At 41.9% G+C, this 23,556-nt stretch overlaps 1 protein-coding gene across 5 annotated transcripts in view; it reads left to right on the forward strand.

Annotated features, from left to right (window-relative positions):
- Positions 1-22,503, forward strand: part of RTEL1 (regulator of telomere elongation helicase 1) — a 44,460-nt gene extending 21,957 nt beyond the window's left edge. For 3 of the 5 annotated variants that reach the window (XM_068207791.1, XM_068207787.1, XM_068207790.1), the window contains exons 23-36: positions 1,125-1,268; positions 1,962-2,077; positions 3,609-3,732; positions 4,909-5,062; positions 6,654-6,808; positions 8,841-8,936; positions 10,103-10,310; positions 11,526-11,663; positions 12,355-12,471; positions 14,221-14,463; positions 15,914-16,084; positions 16,932-17,117; positions 17,618-17,721; positions 22,093-22,503. In XM_068207791.1, the coding sequence (XP_068063892.1) occupies positions 1,125-1,268; positions 1,962-2,077; positions 3,609-3,732; positions 4,909-5,062; positions 6,654-6,808; positions 8,841-8,936; positions 10,103-10,310; positions 11,526-11,663; positions 12,355-12,471; positions 14,221-14,463; positions 15,914-16,084; positions 16,932-17,117; positions 17,618-17,721; positions 22,093-22,167 (2,031 nt within the window). In that variant the 3' untranslated portion in view covers positions 22,168-22,503. The remainder of the gene's footprint in view (positions 1-1,124; positions 1,269-1,961; positions 2,078-3,608; positions 3,733-4,908; positions 5,063-6,653; positions 6,809-8,840; positions 8,937-10,102; positions 10,311-11,525; positions 11,664-12,354; positions 12,472-14,220; positions 14,464-15,913; positions 16,085-16,931; positions 17,118-17,617; positions 17,722-22,092) is intronic. The other 2 variants (XM_068207788.1, XM_068207792.1) reach the window with 2 other exon arrangements.
- Positions 22,504-23,556: the final 1,053 nt, after the last annotated feature.

The raw sequence follows: 23,556 nt of genomic DNA on the forward strand, positions 1-23,556 counted from the left end.
CATTTTGGATTTAAATATATTTCTTATTATTTGACTGTAATTATATGTGGGGAAAAAACAAGTGCTCTGAAGTTTTTTCAAAATTAGGTCGCATTTCTGAATGATTCACTCCTGTTTTTATTGAAGGGACACATTTTGATTTCTCTGAAGTGGATGAGCATTTTACTTACGTTTTATGTTGGCTGCTCACTGAAAACATAACCCATTAGATGAGAACAGCTGTCCTGGAGAACTGTAATGAAACAAGCTAAAAATAACAGTGCTGCAAACCAAACGTAATGCTTAGCTTTAAAACACTTGCTTTATTAACTTCCTGTTCTCTGGACACATTTCATGGCCTTTCCTTTGCATCTTCCAGTGCTGGTAAATTGACTTATGTTTATCAGTGGAAATATTGGTGAAATTACTCTTAGAGCCCTTTGCTGCTGTTTACTGTGTACTAGGAGAAGATACAACTTCTTTTGCGACTTTGGTCCTAGTCTCCAAAGAAGCTGTTGGAGTGAAGGAAAGACATAGTTCTCTCAGTGCTTGTTGCTGAGATTTGGAGAATTGATTCAGCTGAAAAACAAAACAGCTTTTTTTTTTCCTTGATATTTTTTTTTCAGTCTGTTCAACTTTATTCATTTCACAAATTATTTGCCAGCACAGTGAGCGTGTACAGGGGACATGAGTGACAAATACTTGATGGGATGTCAACAGCACAGCTGCTGGACAGAACACTATAGTCTGGTGAATCTGATGGCTTTCTGTTACTGCTTTGAAGTGATTCTGCTAATTTTTACTGTCAGAGAAGGTTTGCTATGTTGCTGTGTCTTGTTAACAACCCAGGGTGTGGAAGGTTTAAACAAAGGTGTTGACATAGTCTCAGTACAGCTTCTCTTATCCAGGAACAGGACAGCCATTAACAGGGTTGGCTGAGCTGTGCTTTGGCACAGAAAAAAGCCAAGTTTAAACTCCTGGTAATAAAAGAAAAAAAAATCTAGTTGAAATTATTCATTGAAACTATTGAAAAAGTACATTTGTCCAGGGAGTTAATTGAATGGAGAAAAAGGGCAAACAACTGCTGAATTGCTCTGAAGTATCGCTTCAAACCCTGCTGATGATGGAAAACTCTGTCCCTGCAGGCCAGTGAAGGCTTGGACTTTGCAGACATAAATGGACGAGGAGTCATCATTACTGGGCTTCCATTTCCCCCTCGTATGGAGCCCAGAGTCATTTTAAAGATGCAATTCCTGGATGAGATGAGGAGAAGTGGTGCAGGTGCACAGGTAAGACTGGGCAGCTTCTCACTCTTGGCTGTTTGCATGTTCATGTCATTGGTTCTTCCTCTTGTCCCAGTGGGTTTTGGGTTTGTTATCCTCTCAGCCTCATGGGACCATGAATATCAAAAATTCAAACAGCCTTGGGAATTTGTCACAAATTCCACCTTTTTTAATAGTGTTGAGAGTTCCAGATTCTGGCACAGTCTTAAATATAGGCCCCAATAAAGGTTGTAATTTGCATCCAGAGAGAGCGTGGGCAGGAAGAATGGCCTGTGCTGGCTGTTTTGGGAATCATTGTTTTGGAAGTGTGGTGGTGTGTGTTGGGGTGTTTGGGTTTGGTGTTCTATTGCTTCAGGCACAAGGATGAATGATGTTACAATTTAGTCTGATCTACAGGTCTCAAAGAATATGGAGAGTCTGTTGTACTGCTAAGGCTCTGAGTGCAACATATAGGAAATAGAGTCTCCTGCTGGAAATTGCTACTTGAGTTTTCTGTGCTCTATAAATCAGGTGTGACTTTTGAGTCCACCTGTCTTTGGTTTTCTTCAGCTCTTTGAGATTTGTCAGTACATCTGGTTGATACTATCCAACATCTGTGCTTCACTTTTTATTTCTTTAGGAAAAAAATAGTGACTGTGCAGCACAGAGAATACATTTTACCTGGTAAATAACGTTAATTCTTCCTCCTACCTCTCGCAGTATCTGTCTGGGCGCGAGTGGTACAGTCAGCAAGCGTCCCGGGCTGTCAACCAGGCCATCGGCCGGGTCATCAGGCACCGCCAGGACTACGGGGCCATCTTCCTCTGTGACCACAGGTAAGCCCCGGCTCACTGAATCCCAGAATATTTGGGGTTGGAAGGAACCTTAAAGCTCATCTCATCCCAAGCCCCTGCCAAGGGCAGAGACACCTTCCACCAGGCCAGGTTGCCCCAAGCCCCGTCCAACCTGCCCTTGAGCCCTTCCAGGGGTGGGGCATCAGCAACATCAGCAGCTTTATATCCCAACATAGGTGTTGGTATTTTGGATATAAATGTGCTGATGCTGCTGTTTGGAAAAGACTACAGTTCATAATAATAAAAATGATTTATATAACAGGTTATATAAATATTGTACTGCTTCAAGAAAGTAACTGGATTGTTATCTTCTGCTCACCAGCTATGTATTCTTGGAGCTACAGAAGGGGGTTAATGCTTTTAATGGAAAATAAACCAATTTTTGGAATTCATGTTTGTAATACTACAGGAAATTATGTTAAAACTACTTATGGTTTTGCATTTTCGCCATCTTTCATTTGAGATGGCAGTCAGGAGCACTGCAGTGTTTTGAGAAGTATGGAAATGAGGACAGATTATGTTACTGAAACAATACTATTTATAGTCATATCCTATATTAACATTATACTGCATTAATATCCATTTCTGTAATGCTAATTAGTAGACTATGTATATTATAGGCAACAGAAGTTTAATTGATAGTACATGGAATCAGCAAAGCCCTTTCTCCTGAGTGAAAGCATCACCCCATTATATTTACTGTACTGTTATGTCTTTATTTGTGTTGCTGCTCCACTCTTGTCCTTTTGGAAAGTGTCTTGGTTTGAAAAGACAGATGTCTGCTAAGGAAGGCAGGAGCCCCTCTTGAAATGGAAACTATAAACTCCCTCCCTCCAAATTATTATAATTTTGAAATTAAGGGGCTCTCAGGCAAAGATATGAGAGTAGAAAAAACAGCTTATTAGGAAAATAAAAATTAAAATGCAGTAATACAAACCAACACTGACAGAGTCAGAATATGACCTGACACCCTGTGGCTCAGTGTTAGTAGTAGTCCTATTAAATGATGGTTGCAGTCCTCCTGCAGTGACAGGTGTGGTTCTGTGAAGCAGGGATCCTGTAGAAGGGTGGAATTTTCCTCTGGAGATCCAGTGGTGGTGTAGATGAGCCTGGTCTTCCTCTGGGAATCCAGTGGGAAAAGGCTGACTCTGGTGTTCCAAATCTCAGATTATATCCAGGTAGGAATGCTTGACCCCTCCTCCTGGGTGGAGCATCTCCCAATGGGATGATGGAATTTTATCAGCCGTGCAGTGAGACTCCATGACTTATTAACAGAAGATGCTTCCTGGAGGGAGGATGGGTGGAAGAGATAAAAGAAAACTGCCCCACCTGGCTTGAATGGCTGACCCATTAACCGAAGGTAACTGCCCCACCTGGTTCTAACAGATGGCAGCAGAGTACACACCCTGGCCACATCTTGCATTGCAACCTAAGACAGATAGTGATCTAGGGTTTGTTTAATTAATTTAGCCCAACCAGGCAAATAATTCCCAGGTTTTCCTATCCTGCTCAGGTTCACAACTTGTGATGTCAGAGGCAAACTGCCTTCGTGGGTCCGTCCCTACGTGAACGTTTATGACAACTTCGGGCACGCGGTCAGAAGTGTCTCCCTCTTCTTCCGTGTTGCTCAAGAAATTGTAAGTGTCTTTTTTAAAACCCCACAAAATGAACAACCACTTTCCAGAATAGTGTTGGAAACTGGGAATGCTAAGCTAGGTTAGAGATGTGAGAGAATCACAGATGATCTCAAATTGGAAGGGTTGCTTAAGGATCACTGAGTCCAGCTCTCTGCTCCTGACAAGCCTGCCCAACACGGAGTCACTTGTCACTTCCAAACACTGGAAGATTTACTGGAAAGGAGGTATGCCTCATCTTTCTCCAAGAGTGATCTGGGACAGGATGTTGTTCTTACGCTGGGCAACTCATTAGCTTAGATCACAAAAACAACTTCCTCTTCCAGTTCCTCCTAAATAAGCATGTATTTTTTGGCTGGTATGCAAATCCTGGAACTGATATTGGCATCCAGAGGCTTTCTATCTCAGGGAGAGGTTATGTCTGTGGAAGGATCATATAACAAAATTTAAATGGAAGTTGACTAGTAATAAAGAGTAATACAAAGCATCAGTTGTTATTGCAGTTCAACACTGGGTCATCTTTACTAAAACAGCTTCTCTATTAGCATTAGGAAGCTGATGTTGTCTGTAATAGTTCCTTGATATAAAAAGTAATATTGTAAAAAGGCTTCCTAATTCACTGGAGAAACTCATAGCAAGAAATGGGCTGGAAGCCAGAATGGGAAATTCTTTGCTCCTGAAACAGAGGTTAAGATTAAAATAAGCACTTAAAAATTTCATTTATAGACTTGGACAACTTTCTGGAAGATGCTTTAGCCAAATACAAGTTGTTCAGACGAATTAATTACATTTGGATGATGCCGCAGGACTTGATGATCTTTTCTGATCATGAGTGACAGTTTCATATAAATCAAAACCACGACCCGATGTGCTTTGTCAGAAGGAGCTGTTGTTGCAGGGATAACATTAGGAAGTGATTGTTCTTTAGCAGGTCATGATCCTTTTTCTGGTACCAGGTCACTTAGAGTTAAGCCTCCTTACTGTGCTTCAGCTGTGTCACTTGGAAGCTGTTTGATCCTTTTTTTCAGAAGCCCATAAACCCAGAGTGTGTAGCAGTCTTGCTACGAAAGGTTATTTGGGGAAAAGGAGATGTCTTTGGATTGTTGCTGAGATTTTTGGTCACAGATGGAGTGGAAAAGTGGCCTTTGCCTGTTGTAACACTTTGTACACTGCTTGCAGATGCCCCCACCCCTGCCTCAGTGCCCTCCTGGACATGCTGGTTATCTAAGTGAAAGCAATGCAGCACCATCTACTTCATCTGAGCAGATCCTCTCCCTGCAAAAAGCTAAAAACCTGGATGACCATGTTCCAAGTTTGAAGAGGAAAAGGAAAGGTAATGTTTGGGTTCTCACAGATACACTTTTTTGTTTTAAAGTGAACCATGAAAAGGAGGATCAAGAGGATAGAAACTGAAATGGTAGAGAAAGCAAGGAGAGCTCAAAGACTGATGTAGAAGCCTGGTCAGGTCAGAAGGGACATAGTTAAGCATTAGAAAATGTGGGGAAACAGTTGCAATTGCAGAGAAAAGAGGCAGATGGGGCTGGCAAAAGTATCCCACAGAGAAGGAGGAGGAGTTTTTTGTGGAGTATCACAGATACTTTGGAAAATAAGACTTGGAAGTCCTTTTCTGCCTAGCACTGCCTTCCGTATGTCCTCATTTCATCCTGTTGTATAGATGACTCTTACTCAGTAATTTAAGAAAACAAAAAGGATATGGGAACAAAACCAGATTTAAAATTTTGTGGGTAGCTAATGCCAAAGAATAAAGCATTTCTCATGTCAGATATTCTTTCAGCACTCTAGACTGCTTGCTGGTTTGGAACAGAACAGTGAAGTTTATTTAAGGCTCTGGTTCCTAATCAGTTATGACTGAGTGTGAGGGTGAGTTCACATTGCATTTAAACCAGTTGTTACCAATAAGGCTTAATAAAGCCTGGTAACAGCCAGTGTGATTGCTGGTTATTGTTAAAAGGGATTACTTTAGTCACCACTTTTTTCCCCCCTCTCAGTTTCCAACTGTGCACTTTTTGCTCCTTCCTTTGATTTGAGTTCATCTTTTGTGCAGTTGCACAGTGAGCAGCTGAGCTTTGCTGAACCAGTTTATTTACCTTCCATACACTTGACTGCCAGATCCATCTCAAAGGATGGGCTGGAATGTGTGACTTGGAGGTGAAGGGATGGAGCTGCATTTCCTGTTTAATAGACATTTTCAGTTGCATTGCATCAGCTGTAACGTCAAACTCCCCTGTAGTCATAATGATCATAATATACTCCCATTTTTATCAAAACAGTGACTTTCCTTAGTAACTGTCTGTTGGAGTAATTTCACAAAGTAGTGGAAATACATTTTGAAGGTAATGCCTTACAGAAATATCAAGCTGATACTAATTTAACCCTACTTACAGATCAAAATTTTTATATTTGAAATCTGGATTCTGATTAGTGAGACTATGTAATCTGGGACCTTGGTAACTGTGTCTTATGGGTATTGATACTATAAGAATTGTAGGCTTTAAACAAACTTGCTCTGTTTAAAAGTAATAAATCATGTTTTGTACCAAAATCTCTTAAAAACTCTGGAATTCAGTTTTGGGAAAATCCATACACCTAAAACTTGAGCAGCTGCTGCAGTAAGACTTTTTCCCATTGATCCTAAGCCATTTTTGGGGTTAAGTGACTTAAGGAAAAGTTTGAAAGCAGTCTTCCAGCTTGTGGTAACAAATGCTTGAGCAATTTTGGAAGTTATGTATAAAAGCAGTTTTCTTACTAAATTATATAATGCAATTTTGCAAGAGGTGGAAGATTATTTAATTCATCAACACATATTTGTGGGTTGCTTTGTAAGATGGGGAGCTATCACTGAAGAAAATGCAGGAGAGAATGTGGAATGTGAATTTGTCTCCTGTGTTCTGCTGTGATGGCAGTAAATGGAGATGGAGCACCCAGCCTATGTGTGGAATATGAGCAAGAGTTTGTCTCACCCCGAAGAAAATGTGTTGGGCTCTTGGATGCCTTGGAGCGCAGTGAGAAGAGCAGTGAAGATGCAGAGGAGGAAACTGATTTGGTAGGAGAAGAAAAGGTAATGGCAAAATACTTCTTGTAAGTAAAAATTGCAGGCTCTAAAGCAAAATAATTTTGGCATCCAGAGACCCAGCTCAACCCTCTTTCAAGAAAAGCTCACTGTAATCAGCACCAGTAACCGCAGGTTCTCATCACTAACTTGATCAAAGGGTTTCCTTGCCACTTTCAAGTAGATGATCAACAGGTATGTGCTTGTTCTGTGCTCCAAGGCTGCTGACCAGGAGATTCCTGGAAGTTAACCACACTTTCTGAGGAGCAAGGAGCTCTCGGAGAAGAGGTTTGTAAGTACACCATTTGTCCTGGGTGGAGTCTGTGTCAGCACGTGGTATGAGACCAGATATTGAATTCAAAAAAAAAAGGTGGGAGAGGGTTTATGGATTAGAAATTGCATTTTCAGATTAAAATCTCTGATTTGCCCCAGAGAAAGAATGTTGCTGACTTGTGGAATATTTTATTTGAATCAAAAATCCTCTATCACAATAAGATCAACAGAGCTGCTTCTGTGCTGTTAATTTTCTTTCCTCTTGGACTGGTATTTTTGATACATCAGTGATTAAGCTGTGTTCTTGCTTTCCCAAAATCCCTGTCTGCAGTAGTTGGAGAGGTGGCTACCTTTACTTGGCTGGAGTATTTTACTGCTGGCTTGCAGAGCCATTCATGGACTTCAGCAATGCCTATTGCAGCATTCTTAAGTACTTTCCTCAGGGGAAGAATGCCTGAGGTAAAATGTGTAAAGGTAATATGTGTAGGAGTGTCTGAGGAATATCTGAGTAGGCCTGAGGACATGAATGCAGCCACGTACAAAACAGAAGGAATGTACAAAGGGCAGCAAATATTTAACTTGTGTGCAGCCAAGTGGGAAATGGGCTCTGTCACCCATTGGGGGGCCATGACATCGACACCAGAACCTTTTCTTTGGAAAGCCTGGCTCATTTCCAGGGACATTGGTAGCTCAGCTACAGAATATTCCTAACACAGCTGCAATGCTTTTGGCAGAGCTCAGCATTTCCTGGAGTCATATAAACTGATAGACCCAATAGTTTGGCAGTTGCTCAGGTCCACTTCCTATTTGTGTATTTGGCATTGCTGCTTGTCCGAGCTTGTGGAGAGTGCTGAGGTCACCCTGTGCTGCTCTCAGGCTGGTGACCTGATCCCAGCAGTCTGGTGAGTGTAGTCCTGAGACGGGCAGTGGCTCTCAGGCAGCCAGCCAGCTTTCACTCTTGAGTCCAGCACTGAGCACTGGATTTGGACTGAGGATGGGGTTGGTGTCATTTCTTGTCTTCACCATCTAGCATAGGATCTGTGTTATCATTTTTCATTTAATCAAAGTTAACACTGCACTCTTGATCCCTAAATAATGAAAGTTTGTCTGCTCTCATTCTGAAAGAATTTGCTTTGCCACCTCAAAAATTCACAATACAAGTAATAATTTCTCAATCCATTTAAGTAATAACAGTTCCCTGTAATCAGATTTCTTTGTCAGTTACGCCTCATGTCTAGGAAGCCTTATTTCTGCTGAATCATGCTTTTCAAGGTGCTGCCTTTACATAGCACAGGACTAAGAAGATGGTTTTGATAATTTTTCTGATTTACTGCATGTATCATAAATATTTGACTTGCTGCTTGTATTCCAATTCTTCACTCCCTTACGTACAGGGAGTTCCAGGCAGGAAAGTGAAGGGGAGTGTGAACCACTGGTTACACACAGTCTGTGTAAACTCTCAGGCTGCCCTGGAACAGTCTGCTGTGAGTCCAGCTTTGCTTAGCCAGGAATTTGTACCCTCAAGACCAGCTTTGTCTTTAATTTCTTCTAGTTTGTTCTCTGTGAGTTGTCCAGTAAATTTCTACCCTCTAGAAACAGGTATGTGCCCAGGCTCTGTTACAATAATTTAGATTGACTTGTTTCACTTTCTTGTATGGTGTCACTAACTGGGTTACCAAGTTTTACTGCTGGAAATACCTAAATTAAACGGGCAATAACTCTGAAAAGCATTTTTTCTATCTTACTTACTTTCTTTTCATCTTCACAGGCACATCGTCTATCCACACTTTCCCTTCAATATGAGAAGAGATTAACAGATGGGCAGAAAGGAGGAAGGAAGAAAATAAAGCTAGTCAGCAATACAGTATGTGTTTCCCTGTGTCTGGGCCATCCCTTTTATCTATAGATTGCTTTAATTTGAATTGGAAATTTCAGGCAGACAGATAACAGATGCTAGAACAAGTGTGGTTTTTCTTCAAATTGTAAATATTCATCAGTGCACATCTGAAAGCTATTTGCCAGGCTCTTTCCCAAGTCCAGACATTCCAGACCAAATAAATCACAGGTCCGCATAGGGTGGTAGGTGAAAAGAATTTTTTCTGACACTGATTGCTTTGTGAACAATTTTACCGGGGTGGTGGGTGGTTTCATTCTTTTTGATTAAAATTGACTAGTTCAGTTGGCAGGGACCTACAATGATCAGCAAGTTCAGCTGCTTTGGTAGAGCCTCAAATGATTGAACTGAGCAGTTTGGGGAAAGGGATCACATCCTACCGCCGTGAGGTGGGTCATGGTTGTGTGTTAGCTCTGCAGCTGTGCATTATTGTTTTGCCCTCTCTCCAAACCCAGCTAACTCATTATGCAGCTAATTGCTTAAGTAACAATAAATTCAGGAGAATTCCCTGGGTGATGTGAGTGCCAGTAGTTGTCCAAGGTGCTGTCCTAACTTGGATGTTCCCTGTTTGTCAATCTGCCAAGCACCTGGCAAATGAAACTGATCCCGAAGCCGATAATATCCAAGAGAAGGAAAAGAAGAGGTTCATGCAAAAGGTTGTGTTTGCTGCTATCTGCTGTTTGTTGCTATCTGATGTCATGATGAGTCACCTCAGCCTCCAGCTTTGGAATAAATGTCATTTTGTTAGCCCTTCTCCTAAGAATAGAATTGTGCAATGATACTTGGCTGCCTTTTTTCCTGAAGGAATTTTTCCTGAAGCTGTTTTGTCAGTGGGCAGGGTGAATAATACATGGATTATGGGGGTGACTGCCATAAATACAACCTGTTAGGTGAAAACTCCCATGGTTTAAGTGGAGAGCACTATGATGCTGCTGGGTGGGCCATTGGACTGGATGGTCTTAGAGGACTTTTCCAACCTCTGTGCTTCTTCCAACCTCCAACCTCTGTGCTTATTCCAACTTTTCCAACCTCTTTCCATTATCCTCTGTGCTGTTGTAATTGTAAACATATTGCTTCCACCTGAAACAAACCCCTCAAGTGCTGCTTTTTAATGAGGGACCTCTCCTGCTGTGCAGCAGGAGCGGAGCGTGGAGCCGGCGGAGCCCAAGAAGGCGCGAGCCACGTTTTACATCGCCACGGTGAAGGACACCCTGAGCCAGCAGAACTATGAGCTCTTCTCCAAGGCTCTGCAGCAGTACAAGAAGACAGATGACTTCCATGCCATGCTGTCCCAGATGAGCTCCCTCTTTATAGAGGATGAAAAAAAGCACGTCTTGCTGCGAGGTACTTTCAGAGTCTTCGTACATCCCTGGTGTATTTGTAGACGTGACTTTGATCTTTTAAACAGGCTTGGGTACTTCAGAAATGTTTTAGATGTGAAGTACAGCCCAGTTAAGATGATTCATCACTCTATATCCGCAGATAACACAGAAGATTCTCATCAATCTGATTATCATGTGTTAGCTCACATCTTGACTTGAAAAAAATCGTATTCCATGGAAGTTTGTGTTACTTTAAGCCTTTTCTTAAAGTACAGTGACTTATTCCTGGTAGTTTAGGAGATCAAGAGTGTGGTTGTGTGAGTTGGAGAGATGCCTTCATAAGGGTTCCTGTGCTAAAGCAGTAAATAAAGAGAATATAGAGAGAAATTTTCTGCTTAGATAATTGTGAGTATAAAACAAAGGATTTGGGCAAAGGTGGATAGTTACATCATTGACTGGTTTTTTATTGCCTTTTAACAACTGTACTGACTGGAACTGAATTCCCACCATGATTTCTTCTAGTTTAACAGTATTTTCTGTGTAATTTTTCATTTCTTTCTCAGCTTGTGAACACATGGACATTTGTGAACAAATGTGACATTTTCATCAACTGAAATAATAAATGCATAGTTATGCATCTTGTAAATAGTTTCAGGGAAATTCTAAGGTTAAAGAATGGGAAGCTCAGTCACTTGGTTTCCCAGTTTGATCTACATAATTATGATCTACATAAATAAGAAATCAGATCAAGGTCTAAGTCTGGTTTTGAAAACTGTCAGGCACCTGAAATCTAAAGTGATTGGATGTTTAGGGTTCTGGTGGACCAGCATTTTGTGGTGAGTAAGTAACAGGAGTTACTGTAAAGTTAACAGTTTGTCAGTTATTTGAAGTGTCAGCCTAGCAGTTACTTGGATCTAATGGTTTCTGAGGCACCTCAAGGGCTGTTTCACTGAGCGGTGAGTTACTTTATATTTACCATGAAAAAATGAGGTTTTACCTACTGGTGATAATATTGCTCAATGTTTGCATGATAGCTGACCTTTGTGTAATTTGTAAGTGTGCTTATTGTAAAATATTAGATAAAAACATTTAGATTTAAATTTATTTAGTTGCACCTTTTTACCTAACCTTGAAGTTCTGCTGTTGTAGCTTTTGGTAGCATTTATTGCCTGTTGTGGATTGATTTTTTTTTTTCTTTCTTTCTTTTTCCCCCCCTTTTCCCTCTCTCTGATGCAAGATTTTTACCAGTTTGTTCGACCCCAGCATAAAAAGCAGTTTGATGAAGCGTGCTGCAATCTGACTGGAGTGGGCTGTGGCTACAAACCTGAGCACAGCCTCCCACGAGAGGAGAGGGAGATCCTGGCCAAGAGAATGGGTGAGGAGCTTGGTTCAGTTGTAGCATTTGAAGGACAATGTCCTTGTTCACCCAGTGATAGAGCAGGATGTGTCTGATATGTAGAAATGCAAGGAAGTTCAATTTAATCAATACTGAGCTAAGACTCTGCTCTCCATGATGCTCTTGTCTTCCCTTGAGCTGTGCAGATGCCTGGGCATTGGTTACTCCAGAGTTGATAATGATGTCATTTTGTTTCAAAAGGGGATTTTACTGATCTGCTTGAATAATTTAGTCTGGGGAATTAAACAACCTTGTGTGTGTCTTCTTTGCTGCCCACATAGTGCCAGCAGAATTGTGAATAGAGGGTGATTGTGTCCTCACAGAACTTGTCAAATCTGTGATGTCCTGGAGCAGTAAAGTTCTTAAAAAGTGGGGTGTTAGCTCATCATCAGAGAAATAAATCTGTGTGGAATCCCACATTGGTTTGGGTTGAAAGAGACTTTAAAACTTATCCAGTTCCAACCCCCTGGCATGGGCAGGGGCACCTTCCACTATGCCAGGTTGCTCCAAGCCCTGTCCAACCTGGCCTTGGACACTCCAGGGATGGGGCAGCCACAGCTTCTGTTTGTTGCTCAGATGTTTTCAGCACAGGATGGCATACTTTGAAATGCACCATTCCATGTTCATTCTTCCCTAAATTCATTGTTAATTGACTGGTTTCATTTAACAGAAGAAAAACAGAGCCAACAGAAAAGTACATTCTCTGAGGCCTCGTGTGCTCAGCTGAACCCTGGGCTCCACCTGAACCGAGGAGGATCCCACTTGACAGCAGGACTCAATAGTGCAGGTACCCTCCATGTTCAATAAAAACTCAGTCTATTCTGTTTTATTTCATCTCTGACTGGAAGTTCTCCTGGAGCAAATCAATGTTCTTTACGTTTGCCTAGCACAGTGGCTCACTCTCTGTCGGTGGGACGGATGCTAATTAAGAATTTTCAGCAAGGATTGTGCAAAACAAAACACAAAAGTCAATAAATTAAATCGAGGGGGATATGAAAGAAACCAGCTGAAGCTGGACACTTGTACTAGAGGCTGAGCTGGGAAAAGTGGGGGTTGAGCACAGATCTGCTGGGCTTCCTGTTTGTCCAGGGTCCATGAAAGGGAGCCAGATAAGGAGTGTGAGTTAAGATTACGTCAGTATGAATTCAGGTATGAAGAAAGTGTTTCATTTTGTTCTTGGTCTAATGGGTACACTCCCTCTGTGGACAGCCTGTTTTGTCTGCAGAAACAGAGAGTATTAAACGTAATCGGTGTTCATCCCTCTAATCTCACTCTGTCCAGTATTTATTTTCAAGCTCATGGGCTCATTTATTATTTAATTATGGGTTTTCCTGAGAACAGCTGGGAATTTTTTGGGTTTCTCACAAGGAAATGAGTAGTATCATTGGACAGCTTAGAAGTCTTTCTTTAGAGGACAAAGAATAGTCAAATGCTAATCCTTTCTTTAAAAAAAACAAACCAGTTTCCTGGAAGGCTTTAAATGCTTTCAGTGTGTGAAGCCATACTGTTTCTTTTGATTTGTTTTCCCATTTTCTTTTCTATTTTGAGAATATTTGAATAAAGCAGAATCTTTAGTAATTATCTTGTCCTGAAACCATTAAAATGGTTTCACAGAAGCTTGTTTCACTAAATGTAATTGAGAAAATAATAGGAGTAAATGGATGCATTATTTCTGTGCCTGACTCCTTAAGAAAAGAATGCTTCTGTGGAAATATAAGAAAGCTCTAGGATATGCAATAAATGCTGACTATAAAATTCACACCCAAGCTTTTTCCCCTTCCAGCAAATTGAATGAAACCTGTGTTTTCAAACCTAATTCTCTTTATCATAATAAAGGTCCAGATACCAAAAGATATGGCTGATTAATTTCAATAAATTTCTTATCATATCCTTCATCCATATTTGCATGCCTGTGATATGCAAGCCAGAACTTTTTTTCTGTAAAACATACCAGAAATCAGAGAATAATATTGTAAATAAAGTTCAGTTGGAATTTAGCAGGATGTTCCAAGCTGCTCCTACCTTTTCTAGACCTCCTACATGGCTCTTGTGCTCTCTTGAGTGTTGTTTTAGGTTAGGACATTGTTTTCCTGATAGGAAACACACACCCCACTCTCATTGGTGACAAAGGGTGAGAAATCTGTACTCTGAAATTGCCCATTTCAGGCCAGCAGAGTTGGTTTACCCGTCTCTTTAAGATGCTTTTACTCCTTCAGTGGACTACAAAACCTGATTTACTGCTGACTTCCATGCCCCTTTTCCTCATTCCCTAGTGACCTTCTGACACATTTCTGCATTTAAAATGATCAAGGAGCTCCAGAAGATGCTAAAAGTGATCCCCAGAATAATTTTGCTCCATTGCCATTCCCAGGAGCAGGTCTGGCCATGCCACAGGGAGGTGTATGGCTGGGCAGGTGGGGTTGGCTTCACCACTTCAGAATAGGTCAGGAATTCCCTCCAAATGGAGTGAGAAGTGGATATGATGGAGTGACCTGTTTGTTCCTCAAGCCCTGCCTACGTGTTCTTTGTCTCTCAGGGCAGAATGCCAGTGCAGTTCCAAGGAAAGAGGCTGAAAAAGCTCCAGGCTGCAGGAGAGAGCATCACCAGGCCCTGAGGACTGCCTACCTCAGTGATGTGCAGAGGGCTTTGGACAAAAGCAGCTACAGGCAGTTCTACGAGGCTCTGCTGGCTTACAAGAAGACGGATAATTACGATGCGATGGTGTCGGTGATAGCAACCCTCACCACCGAGAGGCCACAGGACTTTCATCTCCTACAAAGTAAGGGGTTTCTAAAAATCACTCTTATTTATTTGAAAGGGAAGTGTGGGTACTGTGAGGGTGTGATCTCATGTGAGGTCTCACCTTTTGGTTTAGCTACCCAGATCAGTGGAGCAGCAGGAGCAATGTGTTCAGTGAATGCCATTCAGAGAGCAAAAAATGTCAAGGTTATAACATGTTATCTCTGTCTGTTCAGATAGAAATTGTCCATTAAAAACATTACACAAGACCTCAGTAATTCCAGTCCTAACCTTTATCCCACCTAACTTCAGTTAGATGCTTCCATGACTGCTTTTTCTCCTCAATTACTACAATTGCTCCTTAGAAAGGACAGTGCTGACTATTGAACTGACCCAATTTTATTCCCCTGACCAATGATTGCTGTACTGGTGCTAAGTTCTTAGATCACTTCCAGGTTTCAGGATAAGTTGTCAGGCTTTTGATTTACTATTCTTCTACAGACCTTCAGCTGAAAATGTTTCTGGAACTGTGACATCATTTATTTTCTAAGAAGTGGTTTGTTTTATTTTCCTTTTATGGGTTTAGTGATGGAAGGGTTTAGGGATCAACAAGGTTTTTAGATTTTGAAATTGGACTTAATTGTTTAAAAAAAGAAGAAGAGGCATTATATGTTGATCTGGACTGCCTCAATGATGATATCTTGTGTGGTGTGCCACCTCAGTTCCACCTTCTCCCACATCTCTGGGGTGACTCTTCGCTGGAAATTATGCATTTGGTTTATGCTGGGAAATGCTGATGGAATTTTGTTTGTTATCTTTAGCAGATAACAATAAATATCCCACTGGCCTTGAACAGATACCATAGTCTGCAAGTTGTGAGAGAAAACCCTTATCCTGGTGTGTTAACTAGTTAGATTAGTCTTGGCAAAGTGGAGAGTGGGAGAAGATGAGCTGTGAGACACCATGAGTCATAACCTCCCCCTGAGCACTCTTTCACAGTCACTGTCTCTTCTGAGCAAATGTTTTGACCTCAGAGGATTTTGTGGTAGAATTGTCTGTGCTTGGCAGCAAGTAATAATCAGGGTTTTTTAGAATTTCTGTATGTGTGGTGAATCCTTGTCAACCAAACAGTAAGAAATTTCCTTCCTGAGAGTCTCTCTGGATATTGTGTGTATACCTGATGTTCTTAGATCACTTGTCAGGTGAAGGGCTGGGGCGGATGTTTGTTCTGAGCTGTAGAGAGTAGAAGAATTTCAGGATAAAATGAGATTATTTTCAATACTAAATACTCATCTGCCTTCTGGCAAGGAAAACCTCGTAATTTATAAAAAATCACAAAAGCATCAAGTGTTTCACCAAGCTAAAGATATTCTGAGGAATCTGACTGATATTATTCAACTTCCAAAGAATTTCTCCCCTCCAAAGCAAGGAGTCTTCCATGGTCAGGCATTGATTTTCCTATGCATTTGACTGTGTTTTCTTTTGGCCAGGGTTTTACATGTTCGTGCGTCCTCACCACAAAGAGCAGTTCAGACAGCTGTGTAAGGATTTGACTGGAATGGTCTGTGGTGATGGAGAGAAGCAACTGCAACAGCTGGAGCAAAGTGAAGGGAAGCCCCAGAGCTTGGAGAGCTGCACAAAAGGAATCAGCCACATACAAGGTAGAGAATGAGCAGTTATCACAAGTTTAGAATCTTGCTTATTATTATTATGATGATGGGTAGGGCTCAACCTACCCATCAGAATCATAGAATCACACACTGGCTTGAGTTGGAGGAGAGCTTAAACCTCATCCAGTTCCCACCCCTGCCCTAGGCAGGGACACCTTCCACTATCCCAGGTTGCTCCAAGCCCCATCCAACCTGGCCTTGAACAATTCCAGGAATGGAGCAGCCACAGCTTCTCTGGGCAGCCTGTGCCAGGGCCTCACCACCCTCACAAGGAAGAATTTCCCCTAATCTCTAATCTAAACCTGCTTTCCTTTAGTTTAAGGCCATTTGCCCTTGTCCTGTCACTCCCCACCCCTGTGAAAAGTCCCTCTCCTGGGCTTGGGCCTGTCAAGGAGAATCAAAGCATTTGGTTATCTCTACATTGGGTAAAAAAAACCACGCTCAAACAGGAGTAAGATAAAAGGTAACATGAGATGGGGAAGTGCAAGGAAATAAGAAAGAAATTAGTTATAGTTCTGCCATGCTGAAACTGTGAAGTGTGTTAAGGGTGAAGGCAGAATTATTGTATCTAAGTGGGATGGGAGCAAGAGTGGATCAAGGCCCATTTTGTAGGAAGAATTGCCATAGAACTAATTCAATATAAAGGGTCTCTTAGTGTTAGTATCTATCAAAAACATATGTGGCCAAGCACTATGGAATAAAAACTAGTTCTTTAAATTTGTTTTTCTTCTTATACAATGACAACTGAGTGAATTTACTGCCTACCGTGTTTTGCAGAGTCTTAGTATTTGTTTTGCATGATACAGGTTGTACACTGGTTTTCGCTTTTTCTCCCCAGACACAGCCCCTTCTAAGAGTGGGGCACCGCAGAAAATTCAGAGTAAGATTTCCTCCTTCTGCTTTAGCCAGAAAAGTGAACTTGAATTGCCAAAGACTGAAGTGTCCAAAGAAACCAATAATGTGAGAGCACCCACAGACTCTGGAGTTGTGCCCATCTTTCCCCTAGAGATGGAACCAGAGTGTGGTAGGTACAGGAGAGGTTTGGGGTGTAATTTTCTAATACTTGGGAATAAAGATAAATTACAGAAATGAGACTGAGACTGATGGTGTATGAAACCACAGGCTCCTGCCTGTGTTTGCTCAGGTGCAGTGTGATTGGTGTGGTTTGCTGAGGAGAATCTATACTTTCTGTACCTTGCATGTGCTCTCAAAGTTCTTCATTGTCTTTGTCACAATGCTGTAGTAGTTTCCTGAGAACTTTAGGGATTTTTTTCTTTTGACAACTTCCTTGTAAAGGAAGGATGTGACCCGAGTTCCTATTGGGATCTGAAGCATCAAGAGACTGGGAGGTCACTTGAAAGAAATAATGTGGCAGGGCACGGTTGAGGTAGATCGTTATACTCATGGTCATTGTTTTCTGGACTGCACTGGATGTGTGGATACATGAGAATTTCACAGGTGATTACAGGAATTTAGTCATTTCCTCCCTCTCTTTCTCTCTCCTCACCCTCCCCTCTGTTCTAGGAAGATTCCACTGCCCTAACTGCAAATCCGAGGATGATGTGCCTTTTAAATGCCCATTATGTGACTTCACTTGCTGCAAAACGTGCTGGAAGCAGTTCTTAAAGGTTCTCCTGCTTATTGGTTTGTTTTTTTCCAAAACTGCCGGGGAATTTTGTGCTTTTCAGGAGAATGATGTGAACAAGTCTGGAATCAGAATTCTTCTGTTTCCAGGAAGAACACCCAAATGCCAATGGAAGATTTACCATTTGATCTATTGTTTCCCATGGTTTGCAATATGATTGGAGGCAGATCTCTGCCCTAAGCTGGGGTTTTTACACCTTTGCATCTTTCTGAGCTGCCTCCACATGTTTTCTGGTCTAAAACTACAAAGGCAATAAGCACTGGAGTCAACTTGAAAAACTCTGTTGTTTTTTTAATACTTTAATGTTTATTTAATTTTTTTCTTTCATTTTCATAATTTTCCCCATCAAAATCCTACTGTAAAGCTCTATTATGAGAATGAGGCAAACAAAGAACAGGCTGCCCAGGGGAGTGGTTGATTCACCATTCTTGAATGGATTTATGTGTAGATGTGGCACTTAATGGCATAGTTGAGAGGTAAACTTGGCAGGGCTGGGTCAACCATTGGACTCTGTGACCTTTAGGGTCTTTCCCAACCAAACAGTTCTGTGAATCTGTGATTCTGAATTCCTGCTCAGAGATATCCTGTCTCTTGGTTTTCCCAGCTGCGTAAATTGAAATTCTTCAGGTAAGAGGATGTAGCTGGTCCCAGGGTGCCTGGGTTTGGGAGCATCTTAACCAGCATTTAATTCAGCAGCCAGGTGTTAAAAGACTTTCAAAAGCAGAATAATGCGAGAGTTGAGGGGTTTCTAAACATTCATATGTGATGAGAAGGCTGCTGATCAGTGGAACTTAAGAATATCCAAAAACAGTACAGAAGGAAAAGAAACTTCTTCAGCTTGTCAATCTATAAGCAAGTACAAAATAATCTGTTTTTCCAAGTTCCAGAGAAAGGTCTTTTTCTCAGGCAGAAGACATTGAATTGTCAGGTAAGCACAGAAAACATTGGACTGACATCCAAATAAAATATAGCAGCCGAGACAGAGTTGGTCCAAGAAGAATATAGAATAAGCATAGGATCAGACTGGTTTGGGTTGGAAGGGACATTAAAGCTCATCTCATTCCAACCCCTGCAATGAGCCTTCCACTATCCCAGGTTGCTCCAAGCCCCCTCCAGCCTGGCCTTGAACACTTCCAGGGATGGGGCAGCCACAGCTTCTCTGGGTAACCTGTGCCAGGGCCTCACCACCCTCACAGGGAAGAATTTCTTCCCAATATCCCATCTAACCCTGCTCTCTTTTAAGGCTTCTCCCCCTTGTCCTGTTGCTCCAGGTCCTTGTCCAAAGCCCCTCCTGAGGAGGGGACACAGGGAGGTGCTGAGCTCTTCTCCCTGGGTTTTAATGTCAGGATTCATGGGAGCTGTCCAAAGCTTTTACCAGTGAGGTTCAGACTGGATATTAGCAGACATTTCTTTACCAAGAGGATGGTCAAACACTGGAAGAGGCTTCCTAGAGAGGCCCTAATGTTCTTTAATATTACAGTGTCATAACTTCTGTTCAACCCCTAAGAGGTCAGGCACTTGGGCTGTAGGATCACTGTAGGTCCCTTCCAACTGGAAGTGTTCTTTCTCTTCTGTTTAGATATCCCATTTCCATGTTTGAGAAAATGAGTCATGGGTGATTTGCTAATAATGATTTCCATATTTGCTATTTACTGAATAATCTTACGTTTATTATTAATTACTTTTGTATTTGCCACTTACCTGATTAATCTTCCTTACAGACACCTGTGTAGTGATTAATGTTCTCAGTGTACAGGAGTGTTAAGTGGCTCATGATGTGATTCAGGTGTTGTTTGGTTAATGACGAGTCAAATAGAGAGTCATAGAATCATTTATGTTGGTAGAGACCTTAAAGACCATCAAGTCCAACCACCAACCCTGCACCACCACTGTGTTCACCTTAGACCCACGTCCTGAGGTGCCATAGACACTTGTTTTTTGAACACGCCAGGGATGGTGACTCCACCACTTCCCTGGGCAGCCTGTTCCAGTGCTTTAGTACCCTTTCCATGGAGAAATTCTTCCTATTGTCCAAACCTCCCCTATCCCCTTGTAGTTTAGGATGTGACTTGTGCTGATGCAGAGATGCTTCTCCTGTTTTGAGGCAGAGCTGTGCTGGTCATGCAGCTGAGAGGGAAACACAGGATTGCAAACAGGAGTTGGTTTCTCTGAAACCAGTCCCAGAGGAGTCATGTCCCACCACATCCATTCCCACTCATGCCCAGTGAGGTTGGACAGTCAACCCTATCCATGTGTTTGGGAAAGGGGTACCTTTACCAGCAGGAAATGAGCAACCGTGTCCCAGCTCTGAACTCTCATCAGATGGGATTGGGCTTTGTCACTCTGACAGAGCATTTAAAACTCCTGTTTTTCTTTCCTAATAACTTACTCACTGTTTTTTCAGCTCAAAAGCCCGTTGGTGCATATTGTCCCACCAAGGAAGTGACTCAGAGCATCATTCACAACATGGGGCTTGCAAATTGTGATCTTGTTCAATTTGTTATTTAATGAAAGAGTGGTGGGGAGAGGTGGTGAATAATTTTGGAAGCTTTTAGAAGCTTCTGGAGGAGCAGAGCAGATGGAATTCCCTGCAGCTAGAGGCGGATTTTGGGGATTAGTGCTGAAGCATGTTGGGTGATTCAGTCTTGGGGGCAAGCCTTGCAGAGACTGGACTGGGATATGCTGCTTTGGGGTGTGGTTTTCTCTCCAGAGGTTCGGTTGCTGCTTCCAAGTCTTTAAATGCATTTATTCATTCAGGTCTTCCAAGAAGAGGGAGTTATTTTCATTTGGACTATCTGTTATATGGGCAAATAATGGAAGATTTCACAGTTAAATGTTACAGTTAAAATTGCCTTTGGGAAGCACTGGCTGTTGGGAGATAAAGTGACCTTTCTTCTCCCATTCCATTTTTGATATTTCAGTTAATGTCATCAGAACAAAAATCCTACTGCCTGAGCCTACTTTGCAGTCTGCACCTTTTCTTGCAATAGCTCCCCACTGCCAGAGGTTAGATGGGATGGATATTGGGAAGAAATTCTTCCCTGTGTGGCCCTGGCACAGGCTGTCAGGAGAAGCTGTGGCTGCCCCATCCCTGGGAGTGTCCAAGGCTGTGTTGGACAGGGCTTGGAGCAACCTGGGATATTGGAAAGTGTCCTTGCCCATGGCAGGGGTTTGGAATGAGATGAGCTTTAATGTCCCTTCCAGCCCAAACCACTCTGTGATTCTAATGAGGAACTTCCACACTTCAGGGAAGGCTGTGCAGTGCACCTGATGTAGCTGCCCATATTTTTAGGCCTCCTGAGCTGGCAATCTTCTCCCAAAGATTATTAGAAAAAAAGAAAAAAGAAAAAAATTGCTATCTCCCTTTTGAAATAAACAGACCAGTTCAGTTTTACCAGTAATTTGCAAGCTATGGGAGGAACAGTTTGGATTCATCTGCAAGTCAAATTACTTTAAAATTGATGATTAGTGAAGAAGCAAACTGAAACCTGAATGGAGAAATGATGCCTCTTGTGTCTTCACATCTCGTGCTGCTGATGAGAAAGGTGTGGGGTGCTATGAAGAAATAAATGCACTTGGTTGCCCTACAAAACTCTTGGCAATGACCATGTGTGTCATCCATGTCCGAGTATGCCCAAGAGACATTTCCTTGTCATCTGGGCAAGAGGAAGCAGGAACTCGGGGAACTCAGCTGGTTGACAGGATTTTACTCACAGGTGCAGCTGTACTTCACAAGAGCTCTTGCAGCTCCACATTTCCTCGTTCCTGTGTTTCAGTCCTCCAGATGTGTCATAGCTGGAACAAGTGCTGTGAAGTCTGGTGCCACTTTGCATGGTGCCACAAAGCCTCATCATCTTTTTATTACTACCAAGGAAATAATTGACTGTGCGGTAACAGGGAGGTTGCGAACAGCAGATACGATCTCTGGGACTGACAGGTGGCTGCTGTGGCTTGTAGTTCATGTTGGCCAAAATGTGGTAAAGATTTTAATATCAGAGATTCACAGGCTGGTTTGGGTTGGAAGGGACATTAAAGCTTATCTTTTCCCATCCCCTGCCGTGGGCAGGGACACCTTCCTCTAGACCAGGCTGCCCCAAGCCCCATCCAAACTGGCCTTGAACACTTCCAGGGCTGAGGCGGCCACAAATTCTCTGGGAAAGCTGTGCCAGGGCCTCTCAGCACCCTCTGAGTAAAGAATTTCTTCCTAAAATTTAAACTGAAGCAGGGAAGCATTAGATTAAAACCATTGCCCCTTATCTTGTCACTATTTGCCCACATGAAAACTCCCTCCATTTATGGCATTTCATCCACAATAAATACATTCCCTGTGTGTTTTGTTTGTTGATTTCTCCAGGTGGTGAAGAAGTGCCCCAAGTGTCTCAGTGATGTGAAGAGGCAGCGATTAATCCAAGTTTTCTTCTGGTCCTGATCCCACCCACAGAAAGGGCAGGAAGGCCTCTGTGGCAGCAGAAGGCAGTGGCTGTGCTCTGGCTCTTGCTGAGCAGGAGCAGGATGGAGGTTCTTTTAAACCCCTGTGATCCTTGTCTCTGGATTACGAGCTGAACACCAGCACAGATCGTTTTCCAGCAAAGGTGATCAAGTCTGAAAAGTCTCACCGAAGGAGACAAAGCAGAACATTGTCCTTTGTTAGAACTAAGAAAGTTAATTTTTGACTTATTTTATCCTCTGAATTCTCCTGTGGCTATTCTTAGGCTGAAATTTTATATCCTGGAGGCAGCTGTCATTTTATGGGCCCTTCAGGTAATACCAGATCTTGAAAAAACCCCAGGAATGCTCCTACAAGGGAACTGAGCTGGCTGAGGAGGCCAGACTACCCATCCCTACCCCACTGGTGTTCCTGGAAGAGGTGATTCACATTCACTCTTTGGGGTTTGGCAGCAGCCATTCTCTCCAGTAGCAGAAGATACTGAAAGGATCATTTTTTACAGATGAATTCCAGTGGTGGATGGTGAGCAGAAGCTCCCTCTCACCTGCTGTGCCTCCCAAAGCCTGATTCCATCATCCTCCATGGTGGGATTTTTTGGAACATGCTTCTAAGGAGGTTTTATTCTTCACTCAGTGATGGTATTTCCATGTGCCTGTGTAACCAGATTTGCTTTCCAGAAGAAGAAGGAGCTAAATGTTTTAAAACTTTTAAATCAATCAAGTTAGATGGGTTTAAAAAAAATTCTTTAATATTTCCACTCTCTGTGAGTAGTGGATATAAGTGGTTAAGCTAAAAAATTATATCAATTTTAAATCTTCTGTAGCTGCTGTGAATGAGGCTGTAAAATAAAACCATTTTGTCTAAATTTTATTTGGTTAGATTAAAAAAAAAAGGAATTAAAAAAACAGAAAATAACCAGATATAAAAACATTGGATATTGAGTCCTAATGGCCCTGGTAGGAGCAAGTGGAAAGGTTGTACCCTGTAGGTGATTTTCATATCGATGGAATTTGGAAAACTTTGTTAATAAAATGTTATTCTTAATAAAATTGAAAGGTGAGATGCATTTTAACAAAGTTTCCTATTTCTCCTGGTTGTAGAATTCAAACCCAGTGTCTTTCAAATCTCAGAGTTTCTGGCAGTGAAATGGGAACTTTTGTACTTGATTACATTTAACAAAGGCTTAGGCAGGCATTGAGGTAGTTCTGGGCTATCATATATTCTGTCTTGTTTAAATTTGTGGATGAATATTACCTTCTAACCGTGTATCTATTCAGTGCAGCAAAACAAGAATAAAAAATGCAGATGAAGTCCTGGATGTTTCAAATAGAAGTGGGGGAAAATGACAGAAAAGTGTTATGTAAATACAGG

Source organism: Anomalospiza imberbis, chromosome 17, assembly GCF_031753505.1.
Source record: "Anomalospiza imberbis isolate Cuckoo-Finch-1a 21T00152 chromosome 17, ASM3175350v1, whole genome shotgun sequence".
Taxonomy (NCBI): Eukaryota; Metazoa; Chordata; class Aves; order Passeriformes; family Viduidae; genus Anomalospiza; species Anomalospiza imberbis.